Here is a 21,349-nt window from a genome sequence, read left to right as displayed (position 1 = left end):
TTTGCTTCAGTAAATCTCCATAATTACTGAACTTAAAAAAAAAAATTCCCATAAAGCTAAATAGCCAGCTTCAAAAGAAAAATCCAAATCCTGGTCCGTTCAATGAAGGGCTGCTTCTTTCTCTTCATACGGTAGCTTGAAACTTGAAAATTTAAATCCTGACATAAATTTTTGTTACTCTTTCCTGAGTGAACTCATACTGCAGTTCATCTTACTCAAGTCCAAAGTTGATGCACAGATCGGTGGGTTAGTATTTGGCAGTTTCTTAATATAGTTTGCTTTTGTTTAGAGTGAATCAATTGGAACTATGCTAACCAGGATAGCCATGTGGAAAAATGTATCACGTTTGACTCCTTCCATCTGCAAACTCTGGCCAGATGTTACTACCTGTCTCTAGGGGGGACCTAACTTGACCTTCTAGTCATTCTGAGATTCATGTAGAGCAACAGCCATGTTCAGGGATGTATCCGTAACCAACGTTTACTAAACCCACTCTGCCTCCGGCGCTGGGAAATGGTGGTGGGTGTATCCACTTGGGAGTTAAGAGATGGGTGGAACACATGCTCTTCTGCCTGCCGTGCAGCTGTACCTCGTCTGCGAGTTGGAGAAGCTGGTGCAGTTACCCGTCCCATGCAGGGTGGTGTTAGAGCGAGGTCAGCACGGACCTCCTGCAGTCTGCAGCCATGCTCTGTCGTTGGCCCAGTGCAGAAAGGGCAAACCTGCAACTCTCTGTCTGTAAAGTCCTGTAACCGGAGTGGTGGGAAGTAAGAGTAAGTCTGCAAGACTGTGAGCGTAACAATAAGTACGGACATGACTCCAAACTGTTATTTTAGAGAAAAATCAGAAGGACTTAGCCTGTAGCTTCAGAGAGGTAGGTTCACTCGCTGCCAAACACACTTAGCATGCGGCTGTGAGACATAATCCTTGTCTCTCAAATATCAGCAACTTTCTATGGTGAACACTGTGCATAGGTGTAGTGATAAGATGTACATTAAAGGTAATTTTACATGTGCTAAATGTGAGGCCCTCAAAATTTTTAAGCTGGAAGAAAAAAGTTTTGATCTCATCTACAAAAAACTACGTAATTGTATCAGTGAATTACTGATATTGCCTGCATTAAATGATTTTAACAGAACTGATTAAATAGGAATATATGGAAAATGTTCTTTAAAGATTGTAGTTTACACACCCCTCTCTATAGATTTTATTTTCAATAAGAACATATTTTTATGCTGTTTTATTTTAAATGCAGGTGAACCAAGGAAATTTGACCCAAAGTTCAGAGGACCTATTCATAACAGGTAAATACCTTAACTCATTCTATTTAATTCTTCTGGGTTTGCAGTGAACTGGGGATAAAAAATTTTATTAACAAAACTTGTGAATTTGATTCTGCATTTCTTTTAAATCCAGAAGACAGTCCTTACCGGACTTGAGGATGCATGATTACTGGGGAATATTTGGCTGTGTGCTCGTAAATTCGTTCTATTTGAATGCCAATTCTATATGCTTCATATTGTCTAGTAGCTGCTGTCTTACCTTGTGCTGCTGTAAGCAGGACCGTTTGAGGCGTTGTTAAGTCCTGGGGTGCCACGGCCATGTGGTGCGATCTGTCTTGTTTCCATACAGCACAGGATGGAACCCTGGCACACTCTGTTTGTCAGTTTGCAGCTGGTTTTCCTGCTTCTGCAGTCACCTCACCAAGGGTTTTATTTAGTTCTCTCCAGAACTAAGTGGTGCGTGGTGTGCATCATTACAAGAGTTCTGTGGGTGGCCAGCAGGGTGAATCCCTGGCAGGAATTGGGTGCTGCCTGAACAGTGGCAGCGGGGAAGTCCTGTCGGGGATGTGGCTGGCTGCTGGAGCAGCTCGGCCCTGGGACCCTCACTGGAGGGAACGGTTTTTACATGTGTGAAGAGAGTCTCTGAAGTGAGCGAGACTGCCTGCGGCACTGTGCCCTGCGGAGCTGGATCCTCAAGTATTGCAGTTTAATGGTATTTTAGAGCCATCTATTACTGTGCCTTTCCCTCTGGTGTGTGAGGAGTGGTGAAACTGGTTTGTATGCCAGCAGGACTTCCCCTGGTTTTACTGGTACTGTGCGATACAGTTAGTATCTAGTTTTGCACCGTTCTGCACTGTGGTTTGCTGTTACATCTGTGTAGTTGCTGTGACAGCTTCTGCAATTCCAAGTTTACGTATATATATGTGCTATTCTATTTGTACATTCCACAGCAGCTTCTTTAAAACACAACCAAATGAATACAATACAACACTGCTATACCACATGTGTCCGGTACATTTTATTGTGCTTTGGTGAGTTACTATTGTTGGAAAAAATATAAAAAAATCAGTTCCCTAAATATTAAGGGTATGGCTTCATTGCACAGTAGACTGTAAGGCAGGGGTAGCTGCATTGATACTTATTGAGCATACTTTGCAATGGGGTGTACTTGGATTTAGATTTAACCTACCATTTCTGCACGATACCCAGTGACTTGCCTGGCCTTTTGGGGTCATGTGCAGTACGCTATAGACGTGCCCTTGGAATAGGTTAAGATTATTATTAAATTTTAAAGGCAGTGAATGAACTGAGTTTTTAGAATTCCTTTTTCTAGTTACTACGATTAAATGAATGAGACTACACAGTCTTTCAAGCAAATAAAGACTATCTAGTTCCTATGACAAAATGCCTTCTCAGAAGATATTCCGAAGAGTTGAACAGGAGGAAAATGGGCATCTTCCTTGATTTGTTTCTGACTTTGGGGCTTCCTGCTTTTCTGTAGGAGAAGAGATACTCAGAATCTGAAAGCATATGTTGTCCAGACAAATGAGTGCTAGTAATGAATACGGGGGTGGGGACAGAGCTGTTTGTTTGCCTTGCCATAATGGGCGTAACTCTGTGTACAGCGTGGATGGGGAAACAACTGTCTTTGCTTTCTGCTGATAAAATAATTTGTCCTGCTTTTAATTTCGTTGTCAGTTTTCATTGGTCAGGGAAAATTTTGTCTTCATTTTTTTAAAAATGGAGAAGTTTCTAGGGAGATGATAGGCTGCAAATTGTACATATCTGCATTGAGGAGGAAAAGGTCCCATCCCATCATGGAGACTGCTGAGGCTGATGCGGTTTTGGAGCTGCCGTGGAGCAGATACGATGTTTTGAAGTTGTTGAGCACCAAGCTATTCCCCAAACCACTGAAAGCCTGGAAAACTGAGAAACAGAAAGCCAGGTCTTAATAATTGTGTATTAATGTCTATTAAAGAATGGGTTATTCCCACAATCTTTGTCAGATGGATCCTTTGCAAGGAGATTCAGTTATCTCAACCTTTTTTTTTTTTTTTTTTTTTTTTTTTTTTTTTTTTAAATAGAACAGAGCTGTTGCAAGTGTCTGAAGTGTTGGGCAATGGTGGGTAAAAGGAGCGTCTAGCGAGGCAAAGTGTACAGTGTTTTGCTAGTACCATCATTCTCAAGGGGGCTGTGTGTGGAGTTTGGTATGGTATTGGAGTATGGTTTGGTATTGGAGTTGGGGTGTGGTTTCAGCCAAACATCTCTTTATTGAAAAGGATTAAAATGCAATGGCTGCATTGGTTGACTCTGAGCCAACCAGCTCATGAAGATACAAGATGATGTTATCAAGATTATGTCTTTTATTGGTATGACTACATACTGCAGTCCTTTCAGTTTTCATTCTCGTTCTGCAGTGTTCAAGCCTGTCTGCCTCTGTTCTCCATAGAAACGTTAGTGTACAGTGGAAATATGGGTTGAAATAGTGGATTGTATCTCACTTTGTTATTTATTATACTTTACTGTATCATACTTTATTGCAAAGCCTCCTGCCAGAACAATCTGGCTTGACTTCACTACGCGTACTAGTCAGTGCTGCAGATGAGAGCAGGTCTGTCACCTCTTAGAAGGTTCAGTAGTTCACAAGCAGAGTGGAATCGCTCAGAAAGCATCTAAGAAATCGTGGGCGATTTGTCAGTGTTTTTCCAGATCTAAGTGTAACGTAGAGAATATGTTCTAAACTAGCATTTCCTATCCTTTGTGAGAAGAGTAAATTAGAGAACCACAAGTTATTTATCAGTTTTATCTTTCTCAGCAGAAAATTTATGACAGAGAAGAAGACTGCAGCCTTGTGGTACTCTCACTTGCACATACACACTGTTCTCGTCTTCGCAAGATGTGTTTCTTCTTTCTCTTTCTGAAAACTAATAATTTTAGAAATAAATGGAAATGTTTGTTTAGGGAGTTGATCCTAATTTGAGAAGTGTGTTTATGATACTGCCAGTGAGACTTTGTATGCACTGTGTATAGGAGTGAATTTAAGTGATAGTTTAGGGATGTTATTAAGTGTTCATCTATGTATATTGCTACCAGAAGGTACTTGTAAGATTTTATATATAGTATCCACCAAGGGAGTAAGCTTACAGGTTGAAGTGGTAGCTCTGCAACTTCTCAGCTCAAAAAGATGTGGCAGGAGTTTTGGTAGACAACTTTCTGGAGGAGAACAGAAACTCCTGGTGTTCCTTGTCAGTCTGAGCTGGAGATGTATACCTGCCTGACACCAGAGGTGACGATCGCTTTAAGTGAGTTCATATGAGGCAAAATCTGGCACATTGTATTTTCAGTCTAAGCTATCTCTGACTCCTCAAAGGCAGAAATTTCCTCCAAGCCATCTTTCCTTAAATTCCAATAAGGGAACGTATGCAGTCAATACAATCATGGCATATTTTTCTAAACTGCTTTGGCAAAATCAAATTATTAAATCCTGACTTACCTCCAATTTTGTGGAGCTTGTCTTAACTCTTTCCCTTGCCCCTGGTTATTTTTCTCCCTCCTCTATGTAGTTTCTTGGATTTTTCTCATAATTCCTCTTGCTGGTTAGACACATTGTAGGGTTTTTTCCTTGTTATGTTTTAAAAACTCCTGACACCTCCTGGACTATCTTTAATTGTTCAACATCTTTCTAGAAATTCAGTGTTCTGGTTAAGACAAAGATCACCGTTTCCTCTGTGATTAGGAAATTTATTTAATGGATTTTCATGCAAATTGAGTATTAGTAAATTTCCATAACCATTTAGCTATCTTCTCTAAGAGTTTGAAAAAAACTAATAAAAATGCCTGACTTTAACTAGCAATACAGACTTCACCTTCTCACAAATATAAATGTGTCACCGATAGATATCTGCATGGCAGATCACTTGATACTGTGGTCAATATTGAAATAATAAACAATTTTGACATTTAAATTATCCTTTGTACTTTTTAAACTAAATAACATGCTAAAGATGTTACTTAGACTACACTAAGAGTCTACCACAGAAAAATGTTGGTAGAATATAAAATCATTTTTCTTGCTACTGGTATTTTGTTAGTCCTTATATGTTTTGTTACTTGTTGTTGTCTATGTTATCATAATGTGCCATGCACTTGCTAATATGAGTGGGGAAACCTACAGTTTTCTTTGAGTCCTTGTTTCGTGCTTCTGGGTTGGGGTAAACAGTGTCTACAGATGTTGCTCATTTGCAGATATCGAAATTTGAGTTTTCCAGAACTAAACAATACTTCCTTAAGCATGGTGCCTATAACTAAGACATATCAACTTAGTAAATCCCTGCAGGCCAGTGCAGGTCAGTTGCACTCATTAAGAAAACGCAGAAATTAAGATGATGGAAACCAGCTTGTAACGAAAACTTGTATAAATATCTTTTTCTGTGCAGTTTTGGCTTCCGCAGTAGAAGTGGCCATTCATGGGGGGATTTTGAAAGGAACTTTCTCTGCAAACATTTAGTTTATGGGCTCCCTGCACATTTATTCAGGCGCGCAGGACGATGCCCTCAATGTCACTGTGCTGATGGAAATACCCATTTGAACAGCAGATCTTTCTTCTCAGTTCAGCCCCAGTGAAGAAAGGGGTCCTCGGAGCTATTCATGGCACTGTGTGGCATATATATTGTATAACATCACCTTGGCACCACGCGATTTGGGGAAGTCTCAGAACCCAAGCTGTTGGTCAAGCAGGGAGGAGAAACTTGGAAGTGAGGACAGTAGTGGTCACCTTAATCTGTCAGCAGAGTTGATGGTGGTAACCTGAAACTCACGCTCTGAACTTCTTGAGCCGTGTTTTTCCTCTGTGGTTGCACTATTTGTAGGTGCTAATCTACTGCTAGTGCTGTTTAACTAATAAACGTTGTAGTTTATTGCTGGTGCAGCATCTTGAGTGAAATTGCAGTTGTGACAGATTGGGCGTGAAACTGCCAAACAGAGAGAGGTTCTAGTCGGTCATTAACGATTAAGTGCATGAACTGTCAGTGAATAAATGGCTTTTATGCACTAATCCTGTGTGCAGATGATTTTATCTTTGCATTCATGTATTTGCTAGGATGTCATTGCACACGCGCAGGGTATTGTTTGCGTGCGCCGCCATGTGTAATGCAGCAGGAGAAGCCAAGGAGGCAGTGTGCTTCTGAGAGAGGGTGGAAAGCAAATCAGGCACCATAAATTAAGCTAAGTGACAGCAGTAAGCAGTAAAATGTGATGTGGGAGCCTGAACTGTGCACTTAACCAAATGAAGGTCTTTTATTACGTTATCTGAAAATGATGAATGTGATGGTTTTATCAGCAATTTATCTCTATGGAAACTCCTGTATTCAAATACATAGACACACTGGTTTTTGATTCAGATTATGGAACTTGGTTATCTAAAAAGTACTAAAAAACATCAAAATTTCCAGTACTGGCTATTAGCATTTTTAATATTTTTATCATCTATACCATAAGAAATGTAAAGTGCTTTTTCTCATTAATCCTTGAATGTTTACACATAATTATTATATAAAAGTATGATAGCACTGTCTGTAAGAAAGATTATAGAGCCTGTATGATAATCAGTAGCCTCAGTTCCTATTCTCATAACCGTATTTCCATTAATCCATCTTCTTTAGGGTTCAGTTTAACAGTTCAGTCTCCTGAGTGATTTTACTCTGCTTCATTAGCCTAAAACAAACCGAAAAAGCAGATTTGCCATAACAGATCACCTTCTTATTTTGAAAAAAATCATATCAAATCTGTTTTCAGTCAAAGCATGGCAGGATAATTTCTCATTAAGTTTCAGTAATAAGCATGGGCTTCCAATATCTCCCGTTTATGAAGAGGCAGTTGCTATTGTTACAGTTCCTGCAACTTTGGAAATGCCCAGAATCTTCGCAGTATAACCTTGTATCTTTACAGAGTTATTTTAATTTATTCATTTATGATGTTTTACAATTTTTTTCCTTTCCTGTGGAGTGTTGTATTTATGAGGTAATATTATGATCTCACTGAAAGTCAGCTACTTGAGCTAACAGTGATATTAAATAGAGCCAGGGTTTCACCTGTACTATTTAAGCAATGATTTTGTATGAATAACAATTAGTCTGTACAAACTGTTTCAAAATTTTCTGAAGCCGCTCAAAAGAGGATTTCATAGAATCATAGAATGTGTTGGGTTGGAAGGGACCTTTAAAGGCCATCTAGTCCAACCCCCCTGCAGTCAGCAGGGACATCAACTGGATCAGGTTGCTCAGAGCCTCATCCAGCCTGGCCTTGAATGTCTCCAGGGATGGGGCCTCCACCACCTCCCTGGGCAGCTTGTCTCACCACACTCATTGTAATGAACTTCTTCCTAATGTCTAATCTAAACCTACCCTGCTCTAGTTTAAAGCCATTGCCCCTCCGTCCTATCGCTACATGCCCTTGCAAACAGCCCCTCCCCAGCTTTCCTGTAGGCCCCCTTCAGGGACTGGAAGGCTGCTAAAAGGTCTCCCCGGAGCCTTCTCTTCTCCAGGCTGAACACCCCCAACTGTCTCAGCCTGTCTTCATAGGAGAGGTGCTCCAGCCAGATTTATCTACTTCTTATATATTTTTTAAATACTTATATAACAGCAATACTTGGCAACAGTGAGTTTTACTAGGTGCTGTACAGAAGTTTGTGTATTACAAAGAAGAAAAATTCCTGCATTCTCGTAGAGAGTTTATGGGTACTTGCTCATGGTGGCTCCGCAAAACTTTAAAAGGAAGCTTTAGTGCAAATGGGTGTAACCTTTAGTTTCATTTAGGTATCATAAAATGAGACCGGTGAGAATTGGACTGGAAGAGGTTTTTGAGACTATAGGAGTTGTAATTAAGGTACTTATGGTGCCATATTTCTCTTGAGACATCTTGAATTAACTATTGTACCTCTTAAAAAGGGCTCTGATGGGGTGAGAGCCAAGCTTGAGCAGTCTCAGAACTGCTTCTGAACAGAGGCTGGGAAAACAAGCAGCATTATTTTAGCATCACTTCTTCTGCTTTAAGCAGTTGTCCTTTCTTAGATCACTGTCATATTGACCTTGAATCGTGTACCACCTTGGCCTCACTAAAAATTTATTTCGGTGAGATGCTAAAACCCTGTCCCTCTAGAGAAGTGTACAGGATTTTTCTTTCCTTTTCCACACCTGGATAAACTTTTCAAGTTCTCCAACTGTTTAAAGGATCTGCGTTCTTTATCTCCTTTATGCTAAAGAATAACGGTTCTCTGTAAGAGGAGACGTGGTTTGGAAAACGGAAGGTATGGTAGATGCTAAAAATGACTGTGTGTCAGTTGGATTTGGACTAGAAGAATGCTTTTACTGGTGAGATGCAGCTTGCATCCGCTGGGCTCCTTGCCATGGCCTGGCAAGCAGAGATGACCATCACTCGTTTCATGAAGGCCCTTTGCTCTAGCGGGAGGCTGGCGCTGGTGCTCACGAGGTGGTGGCTGCTCCCTCCTCGGTCACAGAGACGTGGCACAGGATGGGCTTGGGTCCCGCGGCCGGGGACAGCCCCAGCAGCACTGGCCGTGCTGACACACCAACCCTTCTGATTGGGGCCGTCAGCGATGATCGTACAGCCCTTCTTCACCAGAACTCTGCCAGATAGGCAGGGCATGGCAAATGACAACAGCGATTGAAATCCTTCGGATGAGGAGGCTCTGGGCAGCACACACTTTTAATTCACTCCTTTGTTAATTAAATCCTGTCAAGACCATTAGCTGCAAATGTTTCTTAACCAGTGAGGCCTGCAGAGGCCTGTCAGACAGTAACTGCTGTGCTTCCACGGGCCTTCGGCAACAAGGGCTTGTGAAGGAGAGAACTGCTTGCCCCGGCCGGAGCCGTGGGGCCGGTGGTCCCCACGAGCAGGCACTGACCTGTCCGCTTGGGAGTGTCACGCGTCATGGCGATGGCACTCCTCGAACGGCTCTGGCCAGGGTCAGACACTGGAGAAGAACCAGTCTAGCGGTCTACATCTCCATTCCTCTGCCTGCGTGAACTTAATATGCAGACCAATAAGTAGAAGACAATAATTTAATTGAGTACTCTGTTTTCTCACTGGCTCAGTTTTCAGACTGGAGAGTGCTGTTCTTTGATTGCTTGTCTGTAAGAGAAGGTATGGCTCTTCACAATATGTTGGGGGTTTTTTTCCTCTCCCTAGAGCATATTTTGGTTGTATTAAATGAGGTGTAGCAGCTGAGTCAGAATTTTGTGCTGAGATCAGGGGTAGTTGTGTATAGGCTTTTTTCATTTCACGCTGCTATTCTTCTATTCATAAGCTATTTATAATACAAGTAAGTTGTGCTGAATCTTTCTTTCATCACATCATTGGCAATATTTGATACCAGCGTTACGGACATGCTGAGGCAGATGTCCTGTAGTGGCCAATACCATAAGTGATCTCATGGATTCAATGCTGTAAGGTATTACTTGTTTTAAGAATATTTAAACCTGTTGTTCAATATGTATTTATTGCTGTCTACAGTGCAAAAGGCATACACGTTTATTTGCTGTTCTTGCTGCGAAAGCAGGGCCTTACACCTCAAATGTGATGTTGTGAGTAAGACTTCTACTAAGTGCGGATGCAGACATTCAGATGTTTAATACCCTGTGACACTCGGTGTTTTCAAAGGGTCATATTAGACACCTTATTTTTAAAAACTGCTTCTTTCTGTCCTTAGGCACTGTACAGACACTGTTTGCTGTGTGATCTTCATAGTCGTCATTCTGGGTTACATTGCATTAGGAATTGTGGGTAAGTAAATGCAGGTATAGTAGTGCTTTCTCATACCCAGGGGAGGCAACTTTATGAATGTTACAATTTTTAACTGGGATGTCCCTTTTGCTTATATCTGTGTAGAGTTTTCCAATCAATAAATAAATAAATTAACATTCAGTGTCTATTGTAATTAGGGAAGAGTTCAAAACTGTGTGTTTATTGATGAAAAACTCAAAATTAAGTATGTTCAAGTAAAAATGACATGGTTTTATAATTTTGCTATCATAAAGTGTGGTGGAGAAAATCACTTTCATTTGGCATTAATCTGGCAGCAAAAGTTAGAGGTAAACACTTCGGTTTTAAGAGGCTTTTTGTTCTGAAGATATTACTGAAAGAACCTATGTGAGGCCCTCATGGCCTAATTGAATTGTTCCCGCTTTGCTTAATTCCAAATTGACACCAAAATTGATTTGACTTGTGAAACTATTTGGAGCAGAAATAGTCACGCAACTCCCAGTTATAGGAGATCGGAGACGCACTTACCAGAATATACATGCAGTGTATATCTCTGCTTACTAAACCTGCTCTGAAACAGGCTGAAGAAAAGGAGATAATTTATTAGTCCTAAGAAGGAACAGCAGCTGCTGGACTGTGCACAGCTGCTGCAGACCTGCCATGCCTCCCACTTGGTGCTGGGAGTTTGCCAGGTCCCAAGGACATCCCTCTCCTGTCCGTGCTGTTGTCCTCCTCTTCCTACCTGATAGACTGGTTCTTCATTGATGTCCTGCTCTCTCCTTCAGTCACTGCTCAAATGCAAAGCCAGAGCTGAAGAAGCTGGACTCAGAGGAACATTTGCTGTTTTCTTGAGCATACAAATGCTCTGGTGACTGGTGACTGCCCCTGTGCAGGCAGACAGTATTCTGAAGTGCTGCTGCCCAGACAGAGGGACAGGAGAGCATGGGCAGTTTCTAGCTGTACAGTATTCTTGTGCTGCCAGATCTTGTCTCTCTTTCCAGCACTGTATAAATCTCCTATTTTTTTTTTTTTTTTGCTAGAACTCTATGTCAACTCTGTATGTGCAGTTTCCAAAGAACCCCACCTGCTAGACATTGCAGAAGTAGATAGCAGCAGAAGGGGACCGGCCAATTCCTCGCTTCTTCATGTCTGTGGTCTCAGACAGTGCAGTTACTGTGATGTGAGACAGAGACTTAGTCATATTCCCTGCTCTGCACATGCAGTGCTTTCCCACAGGACACAAGGCATCCGAACAGCTGTCTCCTGCAAACCGTATGAAATATTGGTTAGAACTAGAACGTGTTCCTGGAACCAGATACCAAATTTGTAGCTGATGACTTTTTCTACTGTTCTTACAGAGAAGATTGGAATTTTCAATCGAGAAACATTTCTTTCAGCTCCAAATCCAGATCCATGTGGTCCCTGCTTTTCATCTTTCCTTGCACTGTGCTTCAACTATTCTTTTAACTCTAATTTGTTTCTAAGGAAAAGATGAGATCAGCTTTGATGCAGTTCCAGGGGCCAGCCCTGGACAAAATACATGAGAGTCAAAGAAGTTTACAGAATGGTAGGGGTTGGAAGGGACCTCTGAAGATCATATAGTCCAACACGTTAAAAGAAAATAGATTATAAGTCAATCCTTAGTCATGAATTACGGCTTATTATAGGGGGAAAAAAAAGTAGTTTTCTGCAATTTCTTTTAGAAGTGTGACTACTGCTCTGGATCCTGTTTAATTTGGCTTGAGAAGTAAGCAATAAATGCTGGTTCATTGCAGAACTGCTATGACTGAAAATCTGAGTCACATTTTGCTGTCAGTATTGTAGGTATAGCACACATAGGCTTCAGCTATATGTGTGTCTGTGTAACAGTGAGGTAGAACTGTGTTATGTTTCAGGGGGGCTGAAATGTAGTCTGAGTAAAAGGTAATCAGTTCTCTTTGAAAGACGACAACAAACAATTTTTGATACTCACCTTAGTTCTGCTTCGGTGACAGCTGCTGTTGAGTGACTGTACTGAATAGAAATAGCTATTCCATGATTTACTTTCTTATCAATCTTTTATCTTTACAGATGAACTAAGTGTGCTAATTTAACATTCCATGTAGTTTTCCTTCATATCAAACGGACTTAACTCTTCATGTTTATTTCAGAGACTCTAGGCTTATCCGGGCGATACTTTACAAATGTTTAGCCTCTTAATTTTAGATTATTTTAATTCAGAAAAGGCAGCAAGTAAATTTTCTTGGAAAGGAGCCTCACATTTCAGAGTGCGGGTTAATTCAAAGTGGTAACTCTTGTATTGCTCCAAGGGATGCTTAAACAATACCAGAGTTATCAACGTGGCTTTGCAAATTCTGTATCATGTGTTCTATTACCTGTTTCAATACATAAGTAAATTGCTTGTGTTAAAAAGCCATAAGAACAATTTGGCAGGTCAATTTCTCCATACATTAAAATATTACAAATATACCTTTAAGGGAAGCAAAATAATGATATGAAAGGCTGCCCTTTCAAAAATACACAGTAGAGGGAATGAAACAGATTGTATAAACAGATTTGCAGTTCATTTTTAAGTATCACAGGATGCCATTGTTCTAATCACATTTTCTCCTTGACAGGACACTTTCCAGCCTTTACAGCCACTGACATAGCCCATAGAGCACCGAAAAAAAAGGTGTGCATCTGACAGACATTTAGTGACAGACATCAGCTATTTTTGATACTATGCATGCGTGTTGGCTCCGCATGAATAAAAGGACTGACATAACTGCAGGCCTCCTGAAAATGCTATATCGGTGTTGTAGGATGTCACATCGCTGCTCTGAGGGCTGAATCAGCTGTGTAATATGGTTCAGCTATTCTTTAATTTTCTTTTTTAGCCCAGATGTTTGTGCCAGCACTCAGACTGCAGCCTTATGAGCATCAGAGCATGCTGGAATAAAAATTTTATGTGACTGGATTCCTTTTCATTTAGTGCTTGATAGCGAGTCACCATTAGTGCAGTACAACATGCAAAACATGGTGCTGCTCTGTCAGGCTGGTTCTTACAATAACCTTTGTCACTTGGTGAGAACTGTTGAATTAGGTACTTATTCTTCACTGACTAGGCCAGAAAAATTGTGTGTTTATCACATGGATTCTTTCACTGTCATTTCTCTGAGTTTGCAAAGAAGGTGACAGAGGATTAAGTTTATTAATAAATGTATATGTAGTAAATGAGACCCAATTATTTTTTTTCACTTTGGAATTTATCTGAGAGGTGTCTTCATCCATCCACCCAGCAGCTCATCCGAGAGATGGAATTTCACGAAGTGTGCTGAATCTATTTTTTAAAAGCTTTTTAATTGTGTTTTACTAAAAACATGACTGAAGCCTTAGGCACACAGGACAGCTACTGCCAAGCAGGAGTAGCTTTAGACAATTTGGTAATGGCAAAGCAGGTACAATCTGAACAGAAGTTCTGTTTGGAAGTGAGCAGTGTGTTCCATTGATTATAGTCTGCTAATTTCTGCTAATAATTGAGAAGCACAGCACAAAAGATAAGTGATTAAATTTGAGACCAAGGATTGATACAAACCCAGTGGAACCAAGGCAGCCTTTTGAAGTATTTCAGCAGACTTTGTATAAGAAGTAAAAGGAATGTGAGGAGAATGCACTGCTCTGCCCTTTGGATGAGCTGAGTTTTACCCTGTTGTCTGTGTTGGTCCACCCAAATGGGCTGAAGGAATCGAGCTGGGGTCACCTCAGCCCTTCTTATGGAAGGATCCTGAATAAGACTGAGATAGCAAAAAGAAAAAAAAAAAAACCAACCAACATCATGTTGCAGTGTTTATCTCCTTTCTCCCAGGTTTGTCTGAGGAGTGAATAATAATTCCAGGTTTAATATGCTGTGCTACTTAGGAGTATTGTTAGCAGCAGCGACTACTTCTGAATTATCTATACGAGGCAGGTATAAGTCTGGCTACAAAATTCTCATCAGTACTTTGAATCTGGCATTGTGGGGCTTATCTCTACTGCTTCCTCTTTGCTGGTGTTAAAGAAAAAATACAGTCAAATGCAAAAAATGAGTCCCTTTAATAATATGCCAAACTAATTTTGGGGCTGGGAAAAGAGCGATGTATGAGAGTCAGTCATTAACATCATACACGTAAGGCCTGAGAGGTCGTTCAGATCCGTATAGGAGCTTGACCCATTTGCAACCAGGCTTTTGTGTGCAGGAAAAGCAAGGTCATATGGAAGTAGAAAGAAAAACTCCTTCTTGTCAGAGTTGTGATAAAAGAAAGTGTACATGGTGTAACCTACGGACTCATTGCAATCGCCAGAGAGCCGTCTGCTTTCTGATGTCGTGTACGCATATGAGTTATCAACTAACTGTAGGAATTCCTAAGAGAGAGTTGGTGCCTCCTAGATATTCCTGCTTAGTAATGCTACTGAAATAAATAAGCAGGGACTAACAAACTAAAAAGTTAATGGGGTTTAACACTGGTGAAACCCTTTAGCTTTCTCTGAGCATCAGAACACCAGAGTTAATCTGAAGTGAGTTTAATCTGAATGTTCAGAAAGTGTTTGATACCAAGCAGCAGGTTAATTTCCAAACTCCAAAACACAGGAAAACTAACATAGGTTAAAATGAACTAGCAGATTCATTTTGGTAACCAGGTGAAAAGGTTTTCATTCCAGGTGAAAGGTAGCATTACAGATTTTCTGTAACTATTTGCAAGTCGTTGAAGACATGTTGTGCATCTGTCCTGAACATTTCAATACATTTGCAGTCTGCTGCTCGGAGAGCTTATATAGATTCTGTCTCTACTGCACATGTCATTATTGTTGAGCGTTGTTATTCTTACCAAAGTGACCTTGAGGAAAATGACAGTTTCACAAATGACTAAGTATAATGTCACAAAGTTGAGAGAAAATGGGGTAATTACAGAGAAGCAAGTTCAAGGTGGTTTGCATAGATCAAAGCCTGGAGTGTATGCTAAGTGGGCTCCTGACATTCAGTATATAGTGCATTGGGGGGAGGTTGAATCTAAAATCTTTGTAATACCTGTAATCTTTTCCACATAATACAAGCACGAAGAAATGTTAGGGAGGAGATCAGCAGTCTTTTCTAATAGTTCTCTAGCAACCTGATTTTAGGGTGTCAGCTCAGAGTAGTGATATGGAATTATATTCTGGCATTATATCTTACTTTCAGATGATGCTTAAAAATAAATGAGATTTCCATTATTTAGACTTAGTAGTCAGAACAGTTCAAAGGCTAGTCATTGGCTAGTCAAGAAGGAAGCTTAGTCAGGTCTGCACACTACAGCTTAGAAATAACAATACCAATAGTGATAGCTGGAGCGTACTTGATCCTCAAAGGGAAATAATAGTGCAGGTGAAAATGGCTTGGAGAAGAAATCCTGCTTCGAAGTGGAGAAAAGAAGTTTAACAGTTCAATACAAACCTCTCTTCCCATTCAATACTATGGTTCACGGTAGCATTTAATTGCCAGGTGCAGGACTAATAACTGCAAAATGGAGAGTTGCCAAGTGAGAAGTCAGGAAATGTTTTCATTTACAAAGTGAGAGTTTGTTTCATTCCTAGTGCAGATGGAGTCCATTAGATTCAGTCACACACCCAGCTAATGTCATTAATTTTGATGCCATTGTGGTTGTCTGAACGCTCTTTGTCTACATAGTTAGCTCCTCTTCTTTCCCCTTTTAATAGCTATTAGTTTTTAAGCCCATTACGTCATATTTCAGGTAGAACGAAGATGTGTGTGCCCTGAAGGTAAAAAGTGAACTGGTTTGCTTTCTTACTGATTTGTCCATACCTTCGTCTTACCGCAGTTTAGTTTGGTTTATATTTTAGTTTTTCATTAGGAAATCTACAAATCAGTGGTGATCAACAAAGATTAAAATGGCCCATTAGAGGTGATACATTTTCATGCTAGCCAGTTTCAACTATTGACTGTGTACACTTGATTAAAATATTAAGATATGTGTATATTTGCAGCTTGGGTGCACGGCGACCCCAGGAAAGTGATTTATCCAACTGACAGCTATGGGCAGTTCTGTGGTCAGAAAGATACCGCCAACGAGTGAGTACTAAATGCATTCACACACCTTTATTACTTATGCACTATGAACAAAATGTGAGGTTTCAAATGTCTCTGTCTGCTAGGGGTTCTTGTGGGAAGTTGAATAGACAGCGACACTCTTACTGCATTTATTTCAAATAAAGTTCAGAAATAGATGAGTTGCTTAGTGCAAATCTAGACCCAAATTGTTACTATAATGCAGTTATTTTCATAATCCATAGAATATTTTTGGTAAAGTATCAATATAACTTAAAGATTTACATCACTAATTGCATAGAAAGTGAGTGCCAAAGTTTGGATAGTTAATAACCGGTTGCGTAATTCTTCTGTCCACCTTGGGATAAGAGTAGTCGTAAAGCATTGTGGCCTGGTTCTCAGTTTTTCTCAATGTGCACCAAATAACAGAAAAGATCATGAGGAAAAGCTCTTGTGTTTTACCCAGTGCTGGTAGAGAGGAGACTGAGTGGTCTGGGAGACAGGCAACTGTAACCATACCTTCCTTGGGGTATCAGCCAAACTGCTCTACTTGTCTCAGTTTCCCAGTCTTTTTAAATTTTGACTTGTGAGAGTTAATTAGTTGATATCAACAGAGTGCTTCTACATAAAAATAACTGCTCAGGAAAGAAAGACGTTGCATCAGTGTTCTCTGTGAAAATCTACATTTTTCATGATACAGAATTTAAAGAAATAGTTTTTCTTTTTCCCTCACCTTCTCACTTTTAAAAAGCAAGCATTAGGGACCCTTTATGCCCTTGTTACTGTCAAGAAGCTGGATGCTGTGCAGGAAGCAAAACAGAAACTAGTGTTTGGTAACAGCTCTTTGCTGCTGCTTTCTTTTCGCATTTAGTTTTCTGGGGAAAAAAACTGAGGAAGCCACTGTCCAGAGAGCAGTTCGGAAGGGGAGGAGCAGGAGTTAGGGAGTGGAACAGAGGCAGAGCTAGGGGCTTTACATCCTCTCAAGGGTTTTTACAGAGGAAGCTGACTGGATAGTGTATGAAGATCTGTTCCACCCTCCAACTAAGATTCCTCACAGCAGTTGTTGGAGAGTCCAACTTCCTGAAGGGGAAAAACTAGGAGAAAAAGTTTTAGTGTTGTGTGTGTTCCCCTCACTGCACCCTCCGTCCTCGCCCCCATATTCGTCCTTGTCCCCTCTGTGGTGTGTAGGAAGTGGTGGGCATATTGATTTGGGAGTCTCAGACATATACGCACTGTGTGGCGTGTAGCCAGATGCTTCTCTCTGATTCTCATCATCCACTCATTCTTGTTTTTCTCTTTGTTACTCAAGTCTTCCCTTTAGTTATATCTTACAATGTGATTTCCAGTTTGTATTCACAAATGTCCCTGCATATATGTGATTGCTGGAGAACAATACAGCTACTGAGGCTGCATTTTGGCACTTATTTGCTACGTTGAGGAGTTTCTTATAAAAATATAAGCCAAAAGACACATTATACAACTTACTGGAGAAGCAAGAATGTTTCTGGCAGTGGGCCAGGAGGCCCCTCTGAACAAGTCCCTCTAGTCCCTAAGGGTGGAGGTGTGGGATGTGTTGTCAGGCCTTCGTTGATACCATTGCCAGATTTTTCAGACACCCTGAAAGTAGGTGGTGTAAAAGGCTAAACCCAGGACTGCGGTTTTCCAAAGTCCCCAGTGTCTTAGTCTGAGACTTTTTCATTGGAAAGTGATCACAGTCTCTGTGTTTTGTATCTTGTGCTTGGAACAAGCATCTCCAGCAATCTCACTGAAGAGTAGAAAATAGAAGCTAAAAACCAAGCCAACGCTCACAGCCCGTGCAAAAACCCATTTGAACTCCAATGAATTCCGCGCAGTCAAGTTAATTCTACCTCAGGTTGTCATGAGGGTCTCTCTTAGGCCTCTTTGCATCTCCCTGTAATCCATCCATTACTCTTCATGTAATATCTAAACTTGTTTTGCCTTCTACAGACCACAGCGTAATCACAGAATACAACACGATTTCAATATAGAGAATACAGGCCTAGTTCTCGGTGACTGTTTTCTTGCATTATGTACATGTTTAAACTTTCTTTTCTGCTGTCAATATCAGCAAGTGGGATAAGGCATAAGAAAAAGAAAAGAGATTTCATTAATGGCTTTGAGCAGCTCACAGATAATAAATACTGTCAAGAAACTACTAAAGAATGATGACATTTCAGCCCAAAATTTTTTTCTGTTGATTTGAAGAAATAACAACTAATGATAATGAATTGTATTTGCCAGGATGCATGTTTTGTTAAAAGCATAAGTAGAACATATCTCAGTGAAAACAATCCAAGTTTTAAAGGCAGCTTGAATGGCTGTGATGCTGTGTAACAGCTTTGAAGGCATAGGCGTGTTCAGCAATTGTTGGGGGCCGCGTGCTGGTGGAAGATCAGAGGGTCCATCCTGGAGTGGGGGAGACAATGGGGAGATGCGGGAGCAGGACTGGTGCCAAGCCAGCAGATTGCAGAGGGGCAGCCTTGTTCACCCAAGCGCACTTCGTTGTTAATACTGTCCTGCTGCCTCTGTGCCCATCGCCACGGTGGGGTCAGTGGGGGCTCAGACAAACACTTCCCATGTTCTCTTTGCACATCACAGCCCATAGCGGGGCATATGCACCGTTACTTCTTGTAGGGACACTGTGTAGCCCTGGCACGGCTAGCTGGCTTCGAAGTCTTGTGTGAAAAGGGCAGGACTGCTGCCATACCATCTTCACTACAGCTGCCTGGCAGTTTTCTGACATAGCAAAGATTAACTGCATATTTTTCTATCTTCAAAACCCAGATATTTTAATCCAGAGATTTTGGGGTAATCATTTTTCAACAAATCCAAAGTAGGGTGACAGCTACCTCAAGGTCCTGAGTTCCAGAAGCTGTCAAGTGTGTGGATTCTGGGGTGCAAACCCCTCAGTCTGTGCCTTATTTACATAAAAGGAGGTTTATCAGCGTTATTAGCAGATGCTATTATCATTCTGCTTCCTGGACAGCTGCTTTTGCTTTCCAACCATAAAAAGCTTTTGATTGATTTTGGTGCCACCTTCTGATCAACAAAAAAATAGGCAGCTTTTACAGTGTAGCATTTGCTGATGGTAATTTTGCGTGCAGTACATACACAACGCGTTCAGCGTAAGCAAAGGGACCACAGTGGTTTTGCAGGGGTGTTTTACAGACCTCACTTCATGGAGGCAGGACTACAGGTACCCGTAACAGGGCCTGGGTTTGTTTCAGCCTAAAACCTTGCTGTGGGAAAAACTTCTCAAAATTAGCATTCTTTAGAACAAATACTTCTGGTTTCAGAGATGTTTGGCACAGAACATTCAGGGCCTGCTTGGGATTTGTTTTTTTGTCTTATGTTTACACTATGACTGTTCACAATAATAGAATTTAAATCTCAATGTATACTATAAATTTTTGAATGGTGGGATGTATAAGCACCCATATTTATAATATTAATTATCTTATATCCACTTCCCTAGGAACAAGACCATTTTGTTTTACTTTAACATTCTGAAATGTGCCAGCCCCGTAGTGTTAATAAACCTACAGTGCCCTACAACACAGGTGAGTGAAATACAGAGATAAAATATTTTCCCTGCCTCTTAGTTATGGTGCTTGAGAACTAGACATAGATTCATTTGGATTTTAAAATTGCTGTTAGTATCCTTCAAAATATAATATGTTTGTTTTATAGATAAAATGTGTAGCACAGGGTCTCTGTAGCCTGTGATGGTCAGAAAAAATAAATAGAAATGCACATGTGTATTTTGGATAAGAGTTGGCCAAAAAAAGTCTCTTTATTTGAATACAGCAATTTGTTAGTTATGAATTCATCAGACAGCTATCCAGTAGTAATCAGTGCATGCAGACGGTAATTCTGATTGACATCTAGGGTTTTCCAAACTAGACATGTTCAATAAAATATGGATATCCTGAGTGACAGGAGCGTCTGGGGGTGGTGAGAGCCTATGGCACTTTCAAAACTGAAGATCTTGAAGGCTTGTTCTTGCCTTATGCCACAGTCTGTGCTCCCTTAGCTGTGCTGCAACTTCTCGTGAAGTTGTGAAATAAACCCAGCCACTGACCGTGAGTGGGTTACAGTTATCCTCCTGATCTTTTTAACATCAGACCATTTTACTGACCTGCTTTGTTGAACAATTACACAACCAGTTATGTCACTTCATCTTACGAGGCAACAACTTATGGCATGGGGCAGATCAGAGGAATTAGGTGCAGGACTGCTCTCATCCAACTTTGCTGCCAAAGTAATTGTACCGTGTAATTAAACTGCAGGTGGCAGAGTATGGTCTCAGCCATTTTGACAACATTCAGTGAAGTCCAGTATTAATTTGAATGAGGGTTGTTGTATGGTAACCAATTTATTGATTCCAAGTGTTAATTGTCTATTTATTTGGCTATCATTTTAAAATGTTTCCCATTCCAATTTGCCCTTACTCCTCATCCCTATCCTTGATAGATGTTTCTGGCCTATCAGTTAGTGTGACTGTATGGACTATTTGACACAGCTGAAGAGATGGAAGTCTCCGTCAAGGAAGAGCAAGAACCCTCTTAACACTGAGCAGTTGCTGTCAGAATGGAAACTTTCTCTATCAGCAGCAGATTTGTTACCGGAATCCCCATCTGTCCACATACAGACACTGGCACTGTTACCCTGCCATCTTTAGACTCTGTTCTGGGAGCAGTTCAGCCTGCTCAGAAATACGGAGGTCCTTGTGTGGGATTTGGCTGGTGCTGTGGTCAAGGTGGCAGTGGTCATGAATCAACTAAGGTGAAATACTTGTTGAAGGACAGTTGGGGCAGTAGAGCAGTTATTTTGTTTATTTTCAGACACACGTCTCCAAAACTTAGAATGTTTTTGAATGCTGTTTGCTATTGCAGATGGTTAATTCTCTGGTCTTTTGTGACAATGCAGAAGAAACCTTTGTTTGATAATTCCTCTTTTGAACTGCAGGCAGGGTCTTTCATTCCTGTCCCATGAGAAAAACCCCCAAGAACTGGCATGGGAAGAGCTTCCATTCTTGAGTAAGACCATGGATTTGAAAACTGTCATTATAGTTCACTGAATCCACAGACAGCACATTTCAGCCTGTTTCATAGATGGGAAACTGAGGTTATAGTGGAGCGTATGCTTGTTAGTCGCCTGCTGTCCCAGCAAGGACAAAACTCTTCTTTCTCTGTTCCTTGGCCTGTGG

The 21,349-nt window shown here is 40.8% G+C and overlaps 1 protein-coding gene across 2 annotated transcripts in view; it reads left to right on the top strand.

Annotated features, from left to right (window-relative positions):
* The window catches only part of SLC44A5 (solute carrier family 44 member 5), an 89,277-nt gene that overhangs the window by 42,708 nt on the left and 25,220 nt on the right, over positions 1 to 21,349 (top strand). For both annotated transcript variants that reach the window (XM_074597586.1, XM_074597587.1), the window contains exons 2-5: positions 1,253 to 1,301; positions 10,006 to 10,079; positions 16,059 to 16,143; positions 19,616 to 19,700. In XM_074597586.1, the coding sequence (XP_074453687.1) occupies positions 1,253 to 1,301; positions 10,006 to 10,079; positions 16,059 to 16,143; positions 19,616 to 19,700 (293 nt within the window). The remainder of the gene's footprint in view (positions 1 to 1,252; positions 1,302 to 10,005; positions 10,080 to 16,058; positions 16,144 to 19,615; positions 19,701 to 21,349) is intronic.

Source organism: Larus michahellis, chromosome 8 (genome assembly GCF_964199755.1).
Source record: "Larus michahellis chromosome 8, bLarMic1.1, whole genome shotgun sequence".
NCBI lineage: Eukaryota > Metazoa > Chordata > Aves > Charadriiformes > Laridae > Larus > Larus michahellis.
This window is presented reverse-complemented; position numbering and strand designations above follow the sequence as displayed.